This window comes from Sparus aurata, chromosome 20 (genome assembly GCF_900880675.1).
Source record: "Sparus aurata chromosome 20, fSpaAur1.1, whole genome shotgun sequence".
Classification (NCBI taxonomy): Eukaryota; Metazoa; Chordata; class Actinopteri; order Spariformes; family Sparidae; genus Sparus; species Sparus aurata.
In genome coordinates this window covers 12,086,180-12,101,790 of record NC_044206.1, presented here as the reverse complement: position 1 = coordinate 12,101,790, position 15,611 = coordinate 12,086,180, and the positions used below count along the sequence as shown (strand labels likewise).

The following is a 15,611-nucleotide window of genomic DNA, read 5'->3' as shown; positions in this document are numbered from 1 at the left end:
CTCAATATGTGTAAGAAATGTAAGTAAGGGGAAAAAAAAAAACACATTGTATTTTTCAAGTCTTTTAATCAATTTCAACTACTTTTATTTTAGATAATCTGCTTATACTCTAAACTAAGTTCTAACAAAAAAGTAAAAATCTACGTTCCAGAGTGACAAAATAGTTATATAAATATTAATTAAATAGTGAGCAGACATTTTGGAGCACTGGAATTCCAAGAAATCAGAACGTGTGGTACAGTATATGCCTTTTTTTTTATTACACAATAGCTAATCTAGCACTTTTCTCCTGGTGAAGAAACTCGTACAGAGATCCAACCAATATTTTCATTCTAGTATTTACAGAGAGAGCTCTGAGATTCAACACACGTCACAAATACCAGGCTGTGATTGTGACTGATGACAGAGGAGTGAACGTGTTAAGTGCCATGGGAGATCAGATGGGGAACGTTATAAAAAAATAAGTCAGCTTTAACTCAAATGTGTCAGTTTAGATGCAGGCCATCATGGCATACAGAAACATGACAGAAATAATTACAATGAATACACAGGATTTTAAACAACAACATGGCAGATGGCAAGGTGTCATGGTCTTTCAAGGCTAGTGTCTGTATACTGAATCTGATGCCGCGGTGCTTCATACAATGGTAAGACCAAACAAGTGAGATGGACTCAGTTCATGCACTGAAACAATACTTTCAGCATATTGCTTAAATATTACGACCCGCAAACTAGCTGAGGTGAGCTATCGAACAGCCGACAACAGTTGGCTGCTTTATCTTTGACTTCCTGTCCTCCTTAGGCTACAAGTGTCTTCATCTACAAATGTGCAAATATAACTCTGAAAACAACAAACTGCAGAGAAAGTTATGGAGAGAACAGCATCTGCACACCTACAAAGTAAAACCTTTAGAATGACACTTCATTCATTCTACTTGTCTTAACTATCTGAGTTTCTATTATTACAGTGCATTCTCTACAATTAAGCTGCATGAGGCATTTAAGTAGCAGTTGCTATCTAGGCAGGGCTTTCCATGAGGTATTTCATACTTCTTGACCAGTGCCACTCATACATGAAAATGTAATGTATAAGGCATAAAGAAAATCTACTTTTAGATTGGTATAAAAACAAAGGCCATGTGTTCACTTTTGCTAAAAATGACTTCAGGAACAACAGGCACGTTAGACTTGGCACAAAAAATAAACCAGAAAATCAACAATTGCACATTTTTTCACAGAAAAACAGAATAAGTGGTTCATCAACTCGACAGTGAAGGTGAAACTGGTTCGTCCCTGTAAATCCATAAAGGTACGTTTGTAGTAATACTTGTGCTTGGCAGAAAGGAGGCATTTTGGCCATGTGTGTAAAAATACAGTCATTTTATTTAATTCATATAAAGCATCTCTGAGGGAAGTAAAGTCAAGGAACCACTTTCACCTCACTGTTGCAACACTTTTGTTATGGACTGCTTTAAGACTTTTAAACTGTGGCTGAGGAGATTCACAAATGAGTAAATAAATTAGAAAGAAAATCTGAAAAACATTGTGGTTTACAGTATAACAGGTACAAGTGAGAGGAGGTTTGTTCACATTAAAACTGCTACAGTTGACTTACACTTTAGGCACTGGCACTTCAACATAACTGATGCTTCTCAAAGGTTCAAGAAACAGCATGCACTGCGAGTGGTGCTGCAACTAAATGTTGGAGTGATGACTGTTACATGAGCTGAAATGGCCCAAGAGAAAATAAATGCACTGCTCAGTTCAGAAACCGATTATCTACAATGTTTCTCACATCAGGTTTGTTTCCTTTTGAAGGTTTACCCTGAGTGCTGCCAATAACGCCAATGATGCTTGGCTCATTCATTCCTGTAACTGAGAACAAAGAAGTAAATCGACTGATGAAGATTTTTAGAGGCTACATGAGTTTTTTTTTTTTAGAAGACTGTTTTTTCTTTTTACAACATTCATAAAAAGTTTTCCTAATAAAATATGCACATAAAATAACAGGAATAAATTAATAAATACATCCATTTTAGCATACAATGTCACTCAACGTGAATATTATTAGCAGTACGACTATTTACTTGATAGTATGATTTCGGTAAATCACTTTGCCACTGACCTTTGGACACACCCAGAGGTATTTTGACTTAATAATAACAGGCTTGCCCTATGTGATATCCCCAAGGAGAGTGAGCAGTCCTTTGACACTGAAGCCAACAAAAGGATTCAGAGATAAATATAGTTTGTATATTTTGTTTCCTAAAGAACTTACAGAGGCACTGGACACAATTATACATAGCAAGAGAGGAGAGATCACCTTTAGAACAGTACTGTTGTACAAAAACATGTTTTCAGTGTTAATGTTTTTACATGGACCTGGGCTGCACTTTTTCTGTTCACTTTGGTTGTTTGGTTCATTGTTGAGGAGTGAGCGGCGACCAGTATTTTCGTCACCAGCCCTGTATTCTGGGATCCTGTGTATTCATAGGAAAACATTCAGGCCTTACTAAAAGCTGGCTGAAAGGTCTAGAGACCCTTCAGTGATGTGAGCATCTGTTGTGGAGGTAAGACTGGAAGTCAGTAATGAAATATGCATGTCTTCTGTCAGGACCAAGGAGCACTTTCTGAAAAGAAAAAAAAAAAAAAAAAAAAAAGAAGAAGAAAAGAAATTGCTGTTTTACAATTATTGATAGGGGTTAAATAATAGATCATTAATTCTTGTACACTCTGGAATCTTCAAAGGAAAGACCCCATGTCCAAGTCCATGTCCATAAACGTGTTAGCATCCATGCTAAAAGAGGAGTCGTAGGTCTGAGTGTTCTGATGCATCTTCTGATGGTGCCGCAGGTTGGACTTGCTGGAAAAGCTCTTGTCGCACAGCAGGCAGGCGAAGGGCTTCTCTTTGGTGTGGATTCGTCTGTGACATATGAGCTGAGTGGACACGCGGAATGCCTTCCCACACTCGAGACACTGGTAGCGCTTGGGCTCCGTGTGGATGCGCCGGTGGTTCTTGAGAGCCATCAGGTTGGTGAACTCTTTCTGGCAGATGGAACAGAAAAACGAGCCCGTCTTGTGGCTGTTCTTGTGGTTGAGGAGGGACCCGGCGTGGCGGTAAGTGCGGCCACAGTGCTCGCAGACGTGGCTCTTCTCTTCTGCGCCAGCAGAGTTGTCGTTCTGTGAATTAGCAATGCTCTCTGGAATATGTGACAAAGGTGGGGGATCTTGCTTGTGCATCACATCCATTCCTATGGTCTGATCTATTCCTGAGTCCCAGCAGATGTTGGTATCTACAGGTTCAGCCATGCCTTGTTGATAGGGGTCCTGAGCCCCGTGGTGTATGTCCTGGTGCTGCTGGTAGCTGGCTGTGTTGGGAAAGCTCTCATGGCAGGGGCTGCAGACGACAGATCGATCCTTGGAGTGCACCTCCATGTGGCTCTGCAAGTGTGCGACCAGACAGAAGGTCTTGCCACACTCGGGGCAGCAGTGACGCCTCATCTGGGAGTGTATCTGTAGAGTCAGAGGGTCAGGAAATGTCTGGAGACACAAGGTACAGTGATGGAGGTTTTCGGAGTGTGTCTTTTTATGGTTGAGGAGGGAGCCAGCGTGGCGGTAGGAGCGCCCACACAGGTCACACCTGCAGCAGGGATATGTTCAAATTCAATACTCTGAGGCTGATTCCAATATTTTGAAAATAACAGTTGAGTATTTCTTATTTTACATAAACAAACATTGTTGATAGAGACCCTTTAAAATGTTTGTCTTTTTAGTATTAATCATGACATTTCACAAAATGAATGAATGAATAAAAAAATTAATGTAATAAACTTATCAGTCCTTCCTGGTAAAAAAAATAATATTTGGAACTTTTCTTTCTGAAATCTATCAGCCAACATATGCAGCAATAAAGATTTATAAGATAACTACTGGCTGATATGCTGGTCTGTGTGGGCAATGCCTCAGTCTGGTTAGGACTAGGGCTGTACAATATAATTTTATAAATTGGAGTCACTGGAAAAAATATATGAGTATTGTAATCCATGGACAAAGAAATTGCAGCTACTACAATTTGGGTATAGTGCACTTGTTCATATTGGGAATATGATAATAATGTGGTCAGGACAGTTTTGTTAAATATATATATACACACACACGTATGTATGTATGGATGGATGGATGGATGGATGGATGGATGGATAGATGGATAGATGGATAGATGGATAGATGGATAGATAGAAAAATTCACATTCTCAGTTCACAGTAAAGGAGTAACTCACATGAAGCACTTGTCTCCCCTCTCTGACTGCTGGATCGCAGCCCTCGCAGAGTTCTCCTGACCTCTGCGGCAGCGGTGCCTCTTCAGGCCAGACCTGCCCTGGAAGCTCTTTCCACATGCAGAGCAGCTGAAGTGACTCGAAACCCGGTTGTGGACCCTCTGGTGGTTGTGCAGGATACTGGCGAGACGGAATGCCTTCCCGCATGTAAGACACACATACTTTTTCTTCTGTGTGTGGATGCGTGTGTGATTACGTAGGGCCATTGGGTTGGTGAAGGGCTTAGAGCAGAAGGTGCAGCTGAAGTGTCCTGTCTTGTGGGTGTTTTTATGATTCAGGAGTGAGCCTGCATGACGGTAGCTGCGATTACATATGTTGCACTTAAAAGGCCGCTCCTCTTTGTTTGAAGATGTATTTGTTTGTGCATCGCGGCTGCCTGAAGGTCTGTCACAGGTGTGGGCTCTCAGTTGGTCAACAGAAACAAAGGCCTGCTTACATCCCTTACACTTAAGGGCTCGAGATTTTAAGCCCCTCCGGCCTCCGGCCCCATCCTTTCTGAGATCTGCACAAATGTGGGCTAATAGTTGCTTCTTTCCCCTAAAGCCTTTTCCACAGTTTTGGCAGGAGTGTTTTTTAAAAGCAAAGTGGGTGCGCAAGTGGTTCTTCATTGCTAGTTGATTGGAGTACGTGTTGTTACAGACGGAACAGTAATATTCACCTGTTTTATGGGAGTTTCTGTGGTTGACCAGACTTCCTGCGTGGCGATATGTGCGCCCACACTGGTCGCAGGCGAAAGGTCGTCGGTCACCTGTGTCCTCTGATTTAACAGAGATCTCAGAGTTTGTTTGTCCCGTCTTCCCTTCAGGGAGTTGCTTGCAACGTCGAGAAGACTTTAAAGCCTGATTGGCATTTGAAGCCAAGGACTGCATTCCTCCATCGGACTTGGTCCCATTCATCTGCATGAGGGCCTGGATCTGGCTGTTGAGTTCTTGGATTTTGGCTTGGTTCTCTTTGTGTCTTCTCAGGTGGTTCAATAGCTGCTTCTGAATTTTGAAGGCTTTCCCACACTCATGGCAAGTATGCCTGGGGGAGGAGACAAGGAGTATGGTTAACTCTATATTTACAAAACAGGGAATAGAGCTGTGATGACATAAAACATCTGAAAAACTAAAAACATTTCATTGGCAACGCCTTCTTTTCTTAAACAATTTTTAACAATGTCCAACAAGTAATAAAAGTTGGGTAAAAATGTGAGATTTTGCATGTATAAAATGTTAGAACTAACCTCTTAACATCAAAGTGAGACCTTTGGTGGTTTTTAAGGGCCAAAAGGTTGTAGAAACGCTTCTGGCAGACGAGGCATCTGAATACACCTGTTTTGTGGGACTTTTTGTGGTTGAGGAGGGATCCGGCGTGTCGGTATGAGCGACCACACTGATCACATTTGTACTGACGATGTTCCGTTTCAACAGTTTCTTTGTAGCGGCTTGAGTCTTCATGCTGGGCAACATCATATGCTTTCATTTCCTCTTTCCCATGTATTGCCTCATCCTTCCTCTCAGCTGTGCAGCCATGGTTCTCAAGATGATGGTAGCTGTTGCAAAAGATACCACAGCTGCCGCAGATGATACTCTGTGCTTCCTCCTTGCCTCCAGACATGTTGCCGTTGTTCATTTGCAAATGATTAACCTCTTCTACCAGGTCCTTGTTGTGTAGAAGCTGATGAGTTATCAAGTCCTGCCTATTGGCAAAACTCTCCCCACATGTGCTACAGATCATCATTTCTCCTGGCTCCTCATCTTTCACTCCTTCATGAGAGGACATGGAAGAAGGCCCTGAGCTTGCAGGAGTAGCATGGGACTGTGTGTGGCCTCTGAGGTGGCTCCTAAGAGCCCTCATGCTGGTGTAGCTGTTTCCACATATTGAGCACTGATAAAGATCTCCATCATCGTCCTCCTCCTCATCATCAGCAGCACCATTGTCTTCTCCGCCACCATTCAGCGGATCACTGCTCATATTGTCATGGAAATTGTGTTCAAAGAAACTTTGGTCATGGTTACCATTCAGACCATGGAACTCCATATCATTTCCTGGATTTCCAATAGCACAGTGACCATTACTGTCCTGGAAATTTACATTACTGTCATAGTCACTGCTAGTAGTGTCATGTTGCTGTTGTAGCAATGGGCAACTGTGAGATTTAATCCCTGCAATATCTGCAAATGTCTCACCACAGTCTGCACACATGTGCCTCTGCATCAGTTGTTCATTGTGAGGTAGATGCGCAGTCATACCCTGGGAAAAGTCCTGATTAAACTGCTCATGGTACAAAGCCCCATTGCTGTGGTCAGCACCGTTCTCCTGATCCATGCCGAGCACAGGGTGATCCTCCTCTTCATCTTGAGAGAAGCAGCCCTGTTGGTTATCCAAAGTCAGGGGCTCTGAGGAGAGCCAGTCTCCCTCAGCAATGAGGCTAAAAGACGACGGCTGTGCTTTGTGGAGACGAAGATGACTCTTGAGGGCGGCCAGGTGAGGATAACTCTTCCTGCAGATGGAACACTGGTAAATCCCGACCTGGTGTGACCGCTTGTGGTTGATGAGGCTACCAGAGTGCCTGTAGCTTTTACCACAGATTTGACACTTGAAGGGACGCTCAGCAGAATCTACAGTTGAAGTCTCTTCCATTTCAGTTGCATTGTCAATGTTTTGTGTGTGAGTCAGGGCAGGAATGAGAATGCTTGGGTCTATGATTGGGGGTTCTCCCTGAGTGCTATTGGAAGATGGTGTTTGATTATTGGAGCAGTCTGAGTACACATGACCATTGCTTCTAATCTGCTCTTGCGGCTGATCAAAACCTCCGTGATTATCGATTGATGATACTGAAGGAATATTATTGATAGGGGATGCATAAAAATTTGACTCAGGTGAAGCAATACTATTTTCATATGACATATTGTGGTTCTCTGACAGGGTATCTTGAAGCCCAAAAGACAGAGATGAAGAGTTATGCATTTGGATGTGCTCCTGGAAGTCCTCATCATTGGGGAATAGAACCTGACACAGATGGCAAAAATTGACTCGAGCATCCTGACTTTGAGGTGAAAACTGGTCCAGTGATGTGTCTGTGTATGACTGCCCCATCGAACCAGGGTCTGTCCCGCTTTTTGTCTTGTGAGTTCTCTGGTGGCTGTAGAGGGCAGCCATGTTATTGAACAGCTTGAAACACACTGTGCACTCAAACATCCCGACTTGGTGAGTCTTTTTATGATTGGTCAGGCTTCGATGGTGTATGTATGATTTGTCACATAAATCACATCTGAACGGTCGATTTGCTGCATCATCAGAGGTCTCGGATTGTGAATTATAAAGAGCATCCGTCTGGTCCTCAGATGGGCTACTTTCAATGGAAATCCCAACGCTGGCTGAGTGCTCATCATCGAGATGATGGGGGTGATCATTTCCAATTTCGTGTGAGGAATCATCCATGTCTATCTTTCTATATGACTGCTCCTTCACTCGCTTGGCAAGATGAACCTTCTCATGTGTAGCCAGCTGTGATGCCAGACGAAAAGCTTTGCCACATTCTTCACAGGAGTACTTTTTTTGTGAAGTGTGGCTCCGGAGATGACTCTTCAGGGATGAAGCGTTAGAGTTTTCTTTACCACAAACGTTGCATTGAAAAGAGCCCACTTCGTGTGTCTTTTTGTGGTTCGCTAGGCTCCCAGCATGCCTATAACCACGTCCACATTCATCGCATTTAAATTTGCGTTCTTCCTCCTGTTGAAGATGAACATCCATGTGCTCGAGCAGACTCGGCATATTTGGACAGACCATGCCACATTGTTTGCAAGGAAAACCTGTTGTCCTGCCAGGGTCTTGCAGTGCCATTACAAGATAATGATTGAATCAAGTGCACCAGACACAGAGTGTATGAATATGCAGGAGGGAAATGCATTAGATGCCCTTATTGTCCGTATTAAAGGAATATAGTTGTTTACAATAAGGTCCAAAGAGTTTCCAACGAAGTACAAGGACCAGTTCCACACAATGGAAGAGTGACTTGAGTTAGAGAGAAGCAGGCAAATTGAGCTGTTGAGGACAGAAGAGATGCCAGTTAAAGCTGTGGTGAATGCATGAAAGAATTCATTTTTGATGCAGTAGATAATATAAACATTATGAGTTAATACATATTTTCTAATGCTATCACTCATTTATACATACAATTATTCTACAATACAAAATCACCACTTAACCTGTGGAACACACCAGGGCCAAGTCTGTAGCTACAGTGAACAACAATTGTAATGCTTCACATGCGTTGATCCCTGATTTCAGTCTGTCACAGTCGATACATATTTAAGTAAAGAAAACATCCACAGTATGATTGATGATGATGAAGTTTTAAATGCGTCTCAGCATTTAACCGGTATCGTGAACAGACTTATCAAATTGAACGCAATTAGCTAGAAATTGTACCTAGCCTGACATCCCTGCTGGAAAAACCAGCATAGACCAGCACCAAAACCAGAACCTAACAACATATGCTGGTCTTGTTGGTGACCAGTCACCAGCGAGACCAGCATAAGTTGTGTTTTGGTGCTGGTCTATGCCGTTTTTTCCAGCAGGGATGTTTGCCCCATAACTGCATCAGCATCAACTGAGCTAGCTAGCTATGTCAATAAACCGGGAGACCAACGCCATTCTCCGCCGATTTATTGCCGCTGCAGCTAACAATATCCTCCACATTATAAACGAAAAACCAGAGTAAACATACACGCCCTCGTCAGCGTATAACAGATTAGCGGACAGGTTAACTATGGTTAAATATGTTTTACCAAACTGTGAGCTAACGTTAGCGCGAAACAAGCTAACTAGCTTCACCGTGGCTAGCTAAACAAACATTGCACCAAAAAGCCAAGAAGTCGTTTTCAACGCGGAATCACAACGTCAGCAAATGCGTCAAATTAAATACCTGCGGCATTAATGATTCAATGCAAGCATCCGAGGATATGTTTTCATTCATTCTTTTAAAAACGCTATTTTTATTTAAAAGGGCAACCCCTTTTTTGCAATTGTCTTTTTTTTCTTCCATTCCCATTTCCACATTGCTCTTGTTGCTAGGAAACAGGAAATGTGCAGCAGAGAAATACTTCCCTCTCTAAAGTAACTGACCAAGGCGGGCAAAAAGTTGAGTTAATAAAAAACTGCTGCGAGCTACAAGTTGAAGGAATCACAAGCAAATAATACACGCACGTAATAACAATAGTTTAAATGTACGTCTCACTATTCGGCAGCTGGTTCTCGAGTATAAAACATTAGCTGCTAGCTAGGTTAGCTTAAGTAGCTAGCTCTGCCATTGACTGGTGAACAGTGCAAATTCTCTTCGCTCCAGTTTAGTACGCATGTTTCCATTGTGGCAGACAGTCTGTTAGCTTTATTAGAGCTGTCATTATTTTACAGGGAGTATTCTAATATATTTATTATATGTAATAACTTGATCTTCCCCTACAAACGCATTAAAATGTTGCACACTTGGCTTGCCGAAGGCTGTCGTCATCATGGTCCTAGAGCCGTCCCTCACACTGCAGCCAGTCAACAGCAATCACCGCGCCTCACAGCTAATGCAGCCGTGTACCAAAACGTTTCTCTGGGAATTATCGACCAACTTTTAATGTCCTGATCCAGGTAAGAACGGTCACTTTTTTTCTCTAATGCACACACGCTGCAAAGACAGCTAGTGTTAGCTATATCCATCCCGTATATCACGGACATGATGATGATGACACTATCGACTGAATTGGTGCAGCCGGTCCTAAAGCCAGCCATTTTGAGTTAGTGAAATGTTTAGCAAGAAAGCTAGCGAAAATGAATACGTACATATTGTTTCCAGTTGTTTACACCATCAAACTGACTCATGAGCTATGAGCCTCGTCTCCTGTCGGGCATATGTCCCTCATCCATACACGGCGAGCTCCGTCAGTACAGCGCCAACTTCCTCCGGCATCAAAGCGGTTAGCTTATTGTCCCTGAGGTCCTAATGCCAGCCATTTTGTGATTTAATGCACACCCACATATTTCTATTATTATGGTATTACAAATATGTTCTTCCTGATCCACCATTAGCCACTGTCACTGACTGTCTGCTCTCTTATTTCACATCTGCCACATGACTTAAACCTGATATCTGTTGAACAATCTTGCATATCCGTCATATCTGTCTGCTGTTGATGGACTGTGTAATTACATGATTATTAAAAACTCTTCCTGTATGATCTTTTAGCAGATACAAAGATGGCCTCTCCTCAGCCTGGCAGCCCACCTCTTGCAGAGCAGTACACCCCTACTGCACAGGAAGAAGAGAGTCCACAAGAGGAAGAGCCGGTGAGGGATCAGCCCGCAAAAAAGCGAGGCAGAGGCAGGCCCCCAAAAGCCAAACCTACCTTCAAATGCTCTGCGTGCACGGAGGCTTTCAGGAGTCTGTCAGCTCTGCGGAGCCACAAGCTTTCAGAGCATGCGAAGGACCGTCAGCAGCAACACACATGCTCTCAGTGTGCTAAAACATTCTCAAGCAAGGCTCAACTCTCAAAGCATGAGCGCACTCACTCAGCCCAGCGGCCCTTTCAGTGTCCCGACTGTCACAAGGCCTACAAGACACCCACAGAGCTGCGCAACCACAGCCGCTCTCACACTGGGGAGAAACCTTTCGTATGCACAGAGTGTGGTAAGGCCTTTATGCAAGCGATATGCCTGAGGATCCATATGACGCAGCACAGTGGAGAACGTCCTTACTCTTGCCGTCAGTGCTCTAAGAGCTACCCCACTCTGTCTAAACTGAAGGTGCACATGCGCTCTCATACGGGAGAAAAGCCGTACTTCTGCGCTGAGTGCGGTAAGAGTTTCGCCGACCCCTCAGTGTTCCGAAAACACAGGAGGAACCACCAGGGTCATCGGCCGTACGCATGTGAGGAGTGCGGGAAAACGTACACAGAGCTGAAGGACCTGAAAAACCACGAGCGCTCCCACACTGGAGAAAAACCCTACCTGTGCTCGGACTGTGGCAAAGCCTTCTCCCGATCCTCCTCGCTGGCCTGCCATCAGCGCATTCACTCCCAGAACAAGCCCTATCAGTGTGAGCAGTGTGGCAAGGGCTTCACCCAGCTGTCCTCCTACCAGTCTCATCTCCGCACTCATTCTGGTGAGAAGCCGTTCCTCTGCCCCCAGTGCGGCAAGATGTTTTCTGACCCCTCCAGTTTCCGTCGACACCAGCGGGCCCACCTGGGTTTCAAGCCCTACCCCTGTGATAAGTGTTCCAAAAGGTTCCGGCAGCCAGCCGATCTGGCCGTGCACGAACGTGTTCACTCGGGAGAGCGGCCTTACAAATGCCAGAGCTGTGACAAGGCCTTTGTAGCTTCCTGGGATCTGCGGCGCCACATGCTTGTCCACACAGGTCTCAGGCCCTTCTCTTGCACTGAGTGCGACAAGTCGTTTGCCGAGCGCTCCAGCCTCAACAAGCACCGCCGTGTGCACTCTGGAGAGAGGCCTTTCAAATGTGAGGAGTGTTTGAAGTCATTCGTGGTGTCCTCAAGCCTGCGCAAACATGAGAGGACTCACCTAGCTGAGCACTCTGAGCAGCAGCAGCAGCAGCAGCAACAACAGCAACAACAACAACAACAGGAGACAGAGGCCGGGTCAGCTTCAGGATTTACTGCCCACACGACTCTCCCTCAGTTCTCCTGTACCCACTGTGAAGCCACATTCGGAAGCTGGGATGAAGTTCAGGCACATGAAAGTCTTCACTCCATCGACTCCACTCCTCCGACAGTCACCAAAATCGTGCCGCTGGGCTCACATGTCTGTGAAACCTGCCAGGCAGAGTTTACACAGCTGGCAGACTTGCAGGAGCATGAGAAGCAGCATCCCAAGCCGAGGCCTCACATCTGCAACAGCTGCGGCAAAGGCTTCCTCAACAAATCTGGACTGCGTAAACACCAGAAGATCCACTCCACCAGCAAACCGCACAGCTGCCCCCACTGTGGCAAAGCTTTTCTGTTTGCTGCTTACCTTCGCAAGCATTTACGGACTCATTCAGAGCCAGCCTTTGCCACACAGCTCAGTGACTTAAACATTATTCACACCGTCCCGCTTCCCTCTCCTCCACCCCCCAGTGAGGTTCCCCCCTCCACTGTCGAACCCAGCACCATATCACTGACCGTTCCTGTGACTGTACCTGTGACTGCATTTCAGACTCTGCCGGAGTACTTGGTTAAAGAAGAGGGACTTTAAGAGATTCTTTTAAATACTGTTCTGGAGTTCTGATTCCTCTAATACTCTGCCAGTGGCCTTAAATCTTGTAAGAGGATGGGTCTGATTTGACAGAAAATGTTATTTAAAAAAAAACTAAAACTTGCTTCAAAAAGCTCGCCTTCATGTAGATGTCTTTGCGCTTTGATATTTTCAATATGTTATGTATTATGTTCATGTTTTAAAATATATGCTGTACTATAAGTAGTCAACTCTGAAACCGTCTGTAGTAATCCATTCATTGCATAAAACATTTGAGCTGATCACTTTAAAATGTCACTTAAAATGTTGAACATGTTTTTATAATGTGTTTTTAATTGCAGCTTGTCTTAAATTCTCGGCATTCTTTGAATTTTACATTTTGGTGGAACAAACTATTTGTAACTGTTTTACTGTGTATTATCCAATTATTATATAACATGTTGAGTGGAAAAAAAAAGTCAGTATTGATTTGAAATCAGAGGAATTACATTTTTATACCATTAAAAATGTGTTAAGTGTAAAAAGCGGTAATGTTTCTTGTCTTTCTTTTTTTTTGCCTGATGTGCAAAACACCATGATTGTTTGAGATCTTAGAGATTGGGATGCACAGTGAGACCAAGTCAGCACATCATGTGGTGAGAAACTGTAACACATACCTTGGTGTCATATCTTTCACCCATAAAAGGCTGAACACACAGTGAGAGTGGCAGTGTTCCATTAGCGAGACGTAACTCTTAAAGGTAAGCTCACTTATCTGCTACACTTCACTCCCATTTACCTTGAAATGCATGAATAACTGCCGCATATGCACGTAAAGGGCTGCATGGGTTTACTGTGACGTGTATGCCTCGATGAATGGTTTCCATGCTTAATGCTTTTATGCCTCCTTAAAATCAAAGACTGATGACCCTAACCCACATATGTGAAAGAGATGGAATCAGTTGTGTTGGTTAGACGTGCACTTGTAAAAGCCTAAAGCTGTGCAGCCTTTCTTCCTTTTAGATATTCACCCTTTGGGTAACGTGTGTCTGACATTTTGGCAGTTTTATACGTTGGTTTTATAGTTGCAACTTATCACTTTCTTTTCCCCTGTTGAGATTCTAAATAAGAGCCAGAAGTGACAATGGCTGCCTTGGTAACGGGCCTCATCCCCATCCTCCGGACGGCGGTAGATGCCACCACCACCTACAAGTGCCGCTCCCTGTGGTTCGGCTTCCTGTGCATCCGCCTGGTGATCCTCTTCCTGGCCGAGCTGCCCTTCACCAAACTGGACGCGGACTTCACCTGCAACAGCACCAAGGACAGCATCTGCACCAAAGCCTGTTACAACAGACACTTTCACAAGCCTATGATGGTTGCCTGGAACTTCATCTACGTGCTGGTCATCCTCTCAGTCCTGCTCATGGAGCTATTCACCTCCCATTTCCACTCCCTGGCCCAGAAGAGGAGCTCTCGGCAGGTGAAGACCGATGTGGAGCTGGAGGGGGAGGCTCAGGTCTCCCCCACAAACCCCTGGGATGGGGTCATTGATTTTCATAGAAACAGAGGTGCAGTGGGATTCTACCTGCTCAGCATTATTCTGCGTATCCTGGTTGAGGTCTGGTTTGTGTATGTTCTGCTGTCCTGGAACCTGCCAGCTCTGAACAATGGTCCATTTGAATGCTCGACAGACATCTGCTCAGAGTTACACGTTTGTATTGTGAGCGCCGCCCCAGAGAAGCGCATGTCTATTTATGCCTTGGCTTCAATCTCAGGCCTGATTGTTGTTTGTTCATTCTCCTTTTGCATTTACTCCATCGCTCACTACCTTTGCAACTTTTGAAATCATTAGCCGAAAGTCATACTTGGGTAAAAGGAAATATATCGTGTTTAAATATTACTTTTAATCACAACTCTGTTCAACTCATGAGACTATGAAAAATATTTCCCTAATTCTTTCTTTTTTCCTTAAACAGAATCATTTCACGTGAATGTGGGCAAGATAATTACTTCTGGTTGCATTTTTGTAAATATGTTATTTGCAGTATTTCACAGTTGTTTCAAACCTAATTACAAAGCAAAAAATCCAAAACTTTTTATTTATTATTGCAAATGACCTCTACAGTACCCGTGGTCCACACTTTGGGAATCACTGCTGTATACCCTGGGTCGACGGATAATTGGCCAGTCCCATTGTTGCATCTGATTCAGCATTCTTTTGATCGGAATCGGTGTATTATTGTATTATATTATTGTATTATGTATTATTACTGCAGATGGAAAAAAAGAAAATAGTAGAGTACAGTATTAGCCTCCAAAACGTTGTCCAGTGGAAGTATAGAGTAGGAGAAAATAGAAATACTCAAGTAAACCACAAGTGCCTCAAAATGATAACTAATTACAGTACTTGAGTGCTTGTAATTAATGACATTCGATCACTCGTACATATTGATCCAGAGGTGAGGGTCCTGCCCCAGGTATGGTATGAATTTCTATACACCAATTTCTACATATTCCATATTAATTTACAATGGAAATATCTTAATTTATGTCAAGGAAAACATATAATTCAGGCACCAGGTGACGGTTTATAATATAATGGTATAAAATGCAATATATAAAAACAATTCCTGTGCTACTTTCATGTTTCTATCGGGTTGTATAAATGTATAGATATCCCCCGTCCAGAATCTACGCTCATAATATCGACACTTCTTCCACCTGACAACATTTCACATTGTTCCATTTGAAGTACATGATTTATATGACAACCTATGTGTGTTTGTATCAGAGGATGCATCTATACAGTGCATGTTTATAATGTATGTAAAACCATGCATGAAACCTTCGCTTCATCACCAATTTTGGTACAACAAGTGACATGAAAACACACCAACGTAATCTTAATCAGAACTGCATTAACTGTTGTCCTGGAGGTTCACATTCTGTATGTTGTGAGATATATTTCGCTGACACAAAGGGGTGTAGGTGTTAGCTGCATGATGGTGTTTCTGAGTCAGGATTTTTACTTGTGTGTTTTGGTCAGCACAAAAGCACAAAGCCACAGGGACA

The 15,611-nt window shown here is 43.5% G+C and overlaps 3 protein-coding genes across 11 annotated transcripts; 2 read left to right on the top strand and 1 right to left on the bottom strand.

The window, feature by feature from the left end:
* Positions 1–49: 49 nt before the first annotated feature.
* znf646 (zinc finger protein 646) lies at positions 50–10,332 on the bottom strand. Of its 7 annotated transcripts, XM_030400335.1 has the most exons (5): positions 9,250–9,573; positions 5,563–8,366; positions 4,281–5,360; positions 2,731–3,640; positions 2,493–2,630 (listed from the first exon to the last, which is right to left on the bottom strand). In XM_030400335.1, exons 2-4 carry the CDS (start codon positions 8,163–8,165, stop codon positions 2,743–2,745), a joined length of 4,581 nt encoding a protein of 1,526 aa, XP_030256195.1. In that variant the 5' UTR covers positions 8,166–8,366; positions 9,250–9,573; the 3' UTR covers positions 2,493–2,630; positions 2,731–2,742. The 7 variants fall into 7 exon arrangements, with proteins under 7 accessions (XP_030256199.1, XP_030256195.1, XP_030256196.1 ...); XM_030400339.1 differs by lacking the exon at positions 2,731–3,640 and having other exon boundaries at positions 50–2,630; XM_030400336.1 differs by lacking the exons at positions 2,493–2,630; positions 9,250–9,573 and adding an exon at positions 10,155–10,332 and having other exon boundaries at positions 2,676–3,640.
* znf668 (zinc finger protein 668) lies at positions 9,832–13,087 on the top strand. Of its 3 annotated transcripts, none has more exons than XM_030400341.1 (2): positions 9,832–9,962; positions 10,558–13,087. In XM_030400341.1, the coding sequence occupies exon 2, from the start codon at positions 10,569–10,571 to the stop codon at positions 12,558–12,560; it is 1,992 nt and encodes a 663-aa protein (XP_030256201.1). In that variant the 5' UTR covers positions 9,832–9,962; positions 10,558–10,568; the 3' UTR covers positions 12,561–13,087. The 3 variants fall into 3 exon arrangements, with proteins under 3 accessions (XP_030256201.1, XP_030256202.1, XP_030256203.1); XM_030400342.1 differs by having other exon boundaries at positions 9,841–9,962; positions 10,561–13,087; XM_030400343.1 differs by lacking the exon at positions 9,832–9,962 and adding an exon at positions 10,287–10,308 and having other exon boundaries at positions 10,561–13,087.
* Positions 13,088–13,683: 596 nt separating this feature from the next.
* On the top strand, positions 13,684–14,651 carry gjz1 (gap junction protein zeta 1). The gene has a single exon (XM_030399373.1). The coding sequence runs from the start codon at positions 13,684–13,686 to the stop codon at positions 14,380–14,382; it is 699 nt and encodes a 232-aa protein (XP_030255233.1). The 3' UTR covers positions 14,383–14,651.
* Positions 14,652–15,611: the final 960 nt, after the last annotated feature.

Coding starts and splice junctions, on each gene's coding strand:
- gjz1 (XM_030399373.1), top strand. CDS start 13,684: ATGGCTGCCTTGGTAACGGGCCTCATCCCCATCCTCCGGACGGCGGTA.
- znf668 (XM_030400341.1), top strand. CDS start 10,569: ATGGCCTCTCCTCAGCCTGGCAGCCCACCTCTTGCAGAGCAGTACACC.
- znf646 (XM_030400336.1), bottom strand. CDS start 8,165: ATGGCACTGCAAGACCCTGGCAGGACAACAGGTTTTCCTTGCAAACAA. Junction 5,361..5,562: donor TCTCACTTTGATGTTAAGAG/GTTAGTTCTAAC, acceptor CTCCTCCCCCAG/GCATACTTGCCATGAGTGTG. Junction 3,641..4,280: donor AGGGGAGACAAGTGCTTCAT/GTGAGTTACTCC, acceptor TCCCTGCTGCAG/GTGTGACCTGTGTGGGCGCT.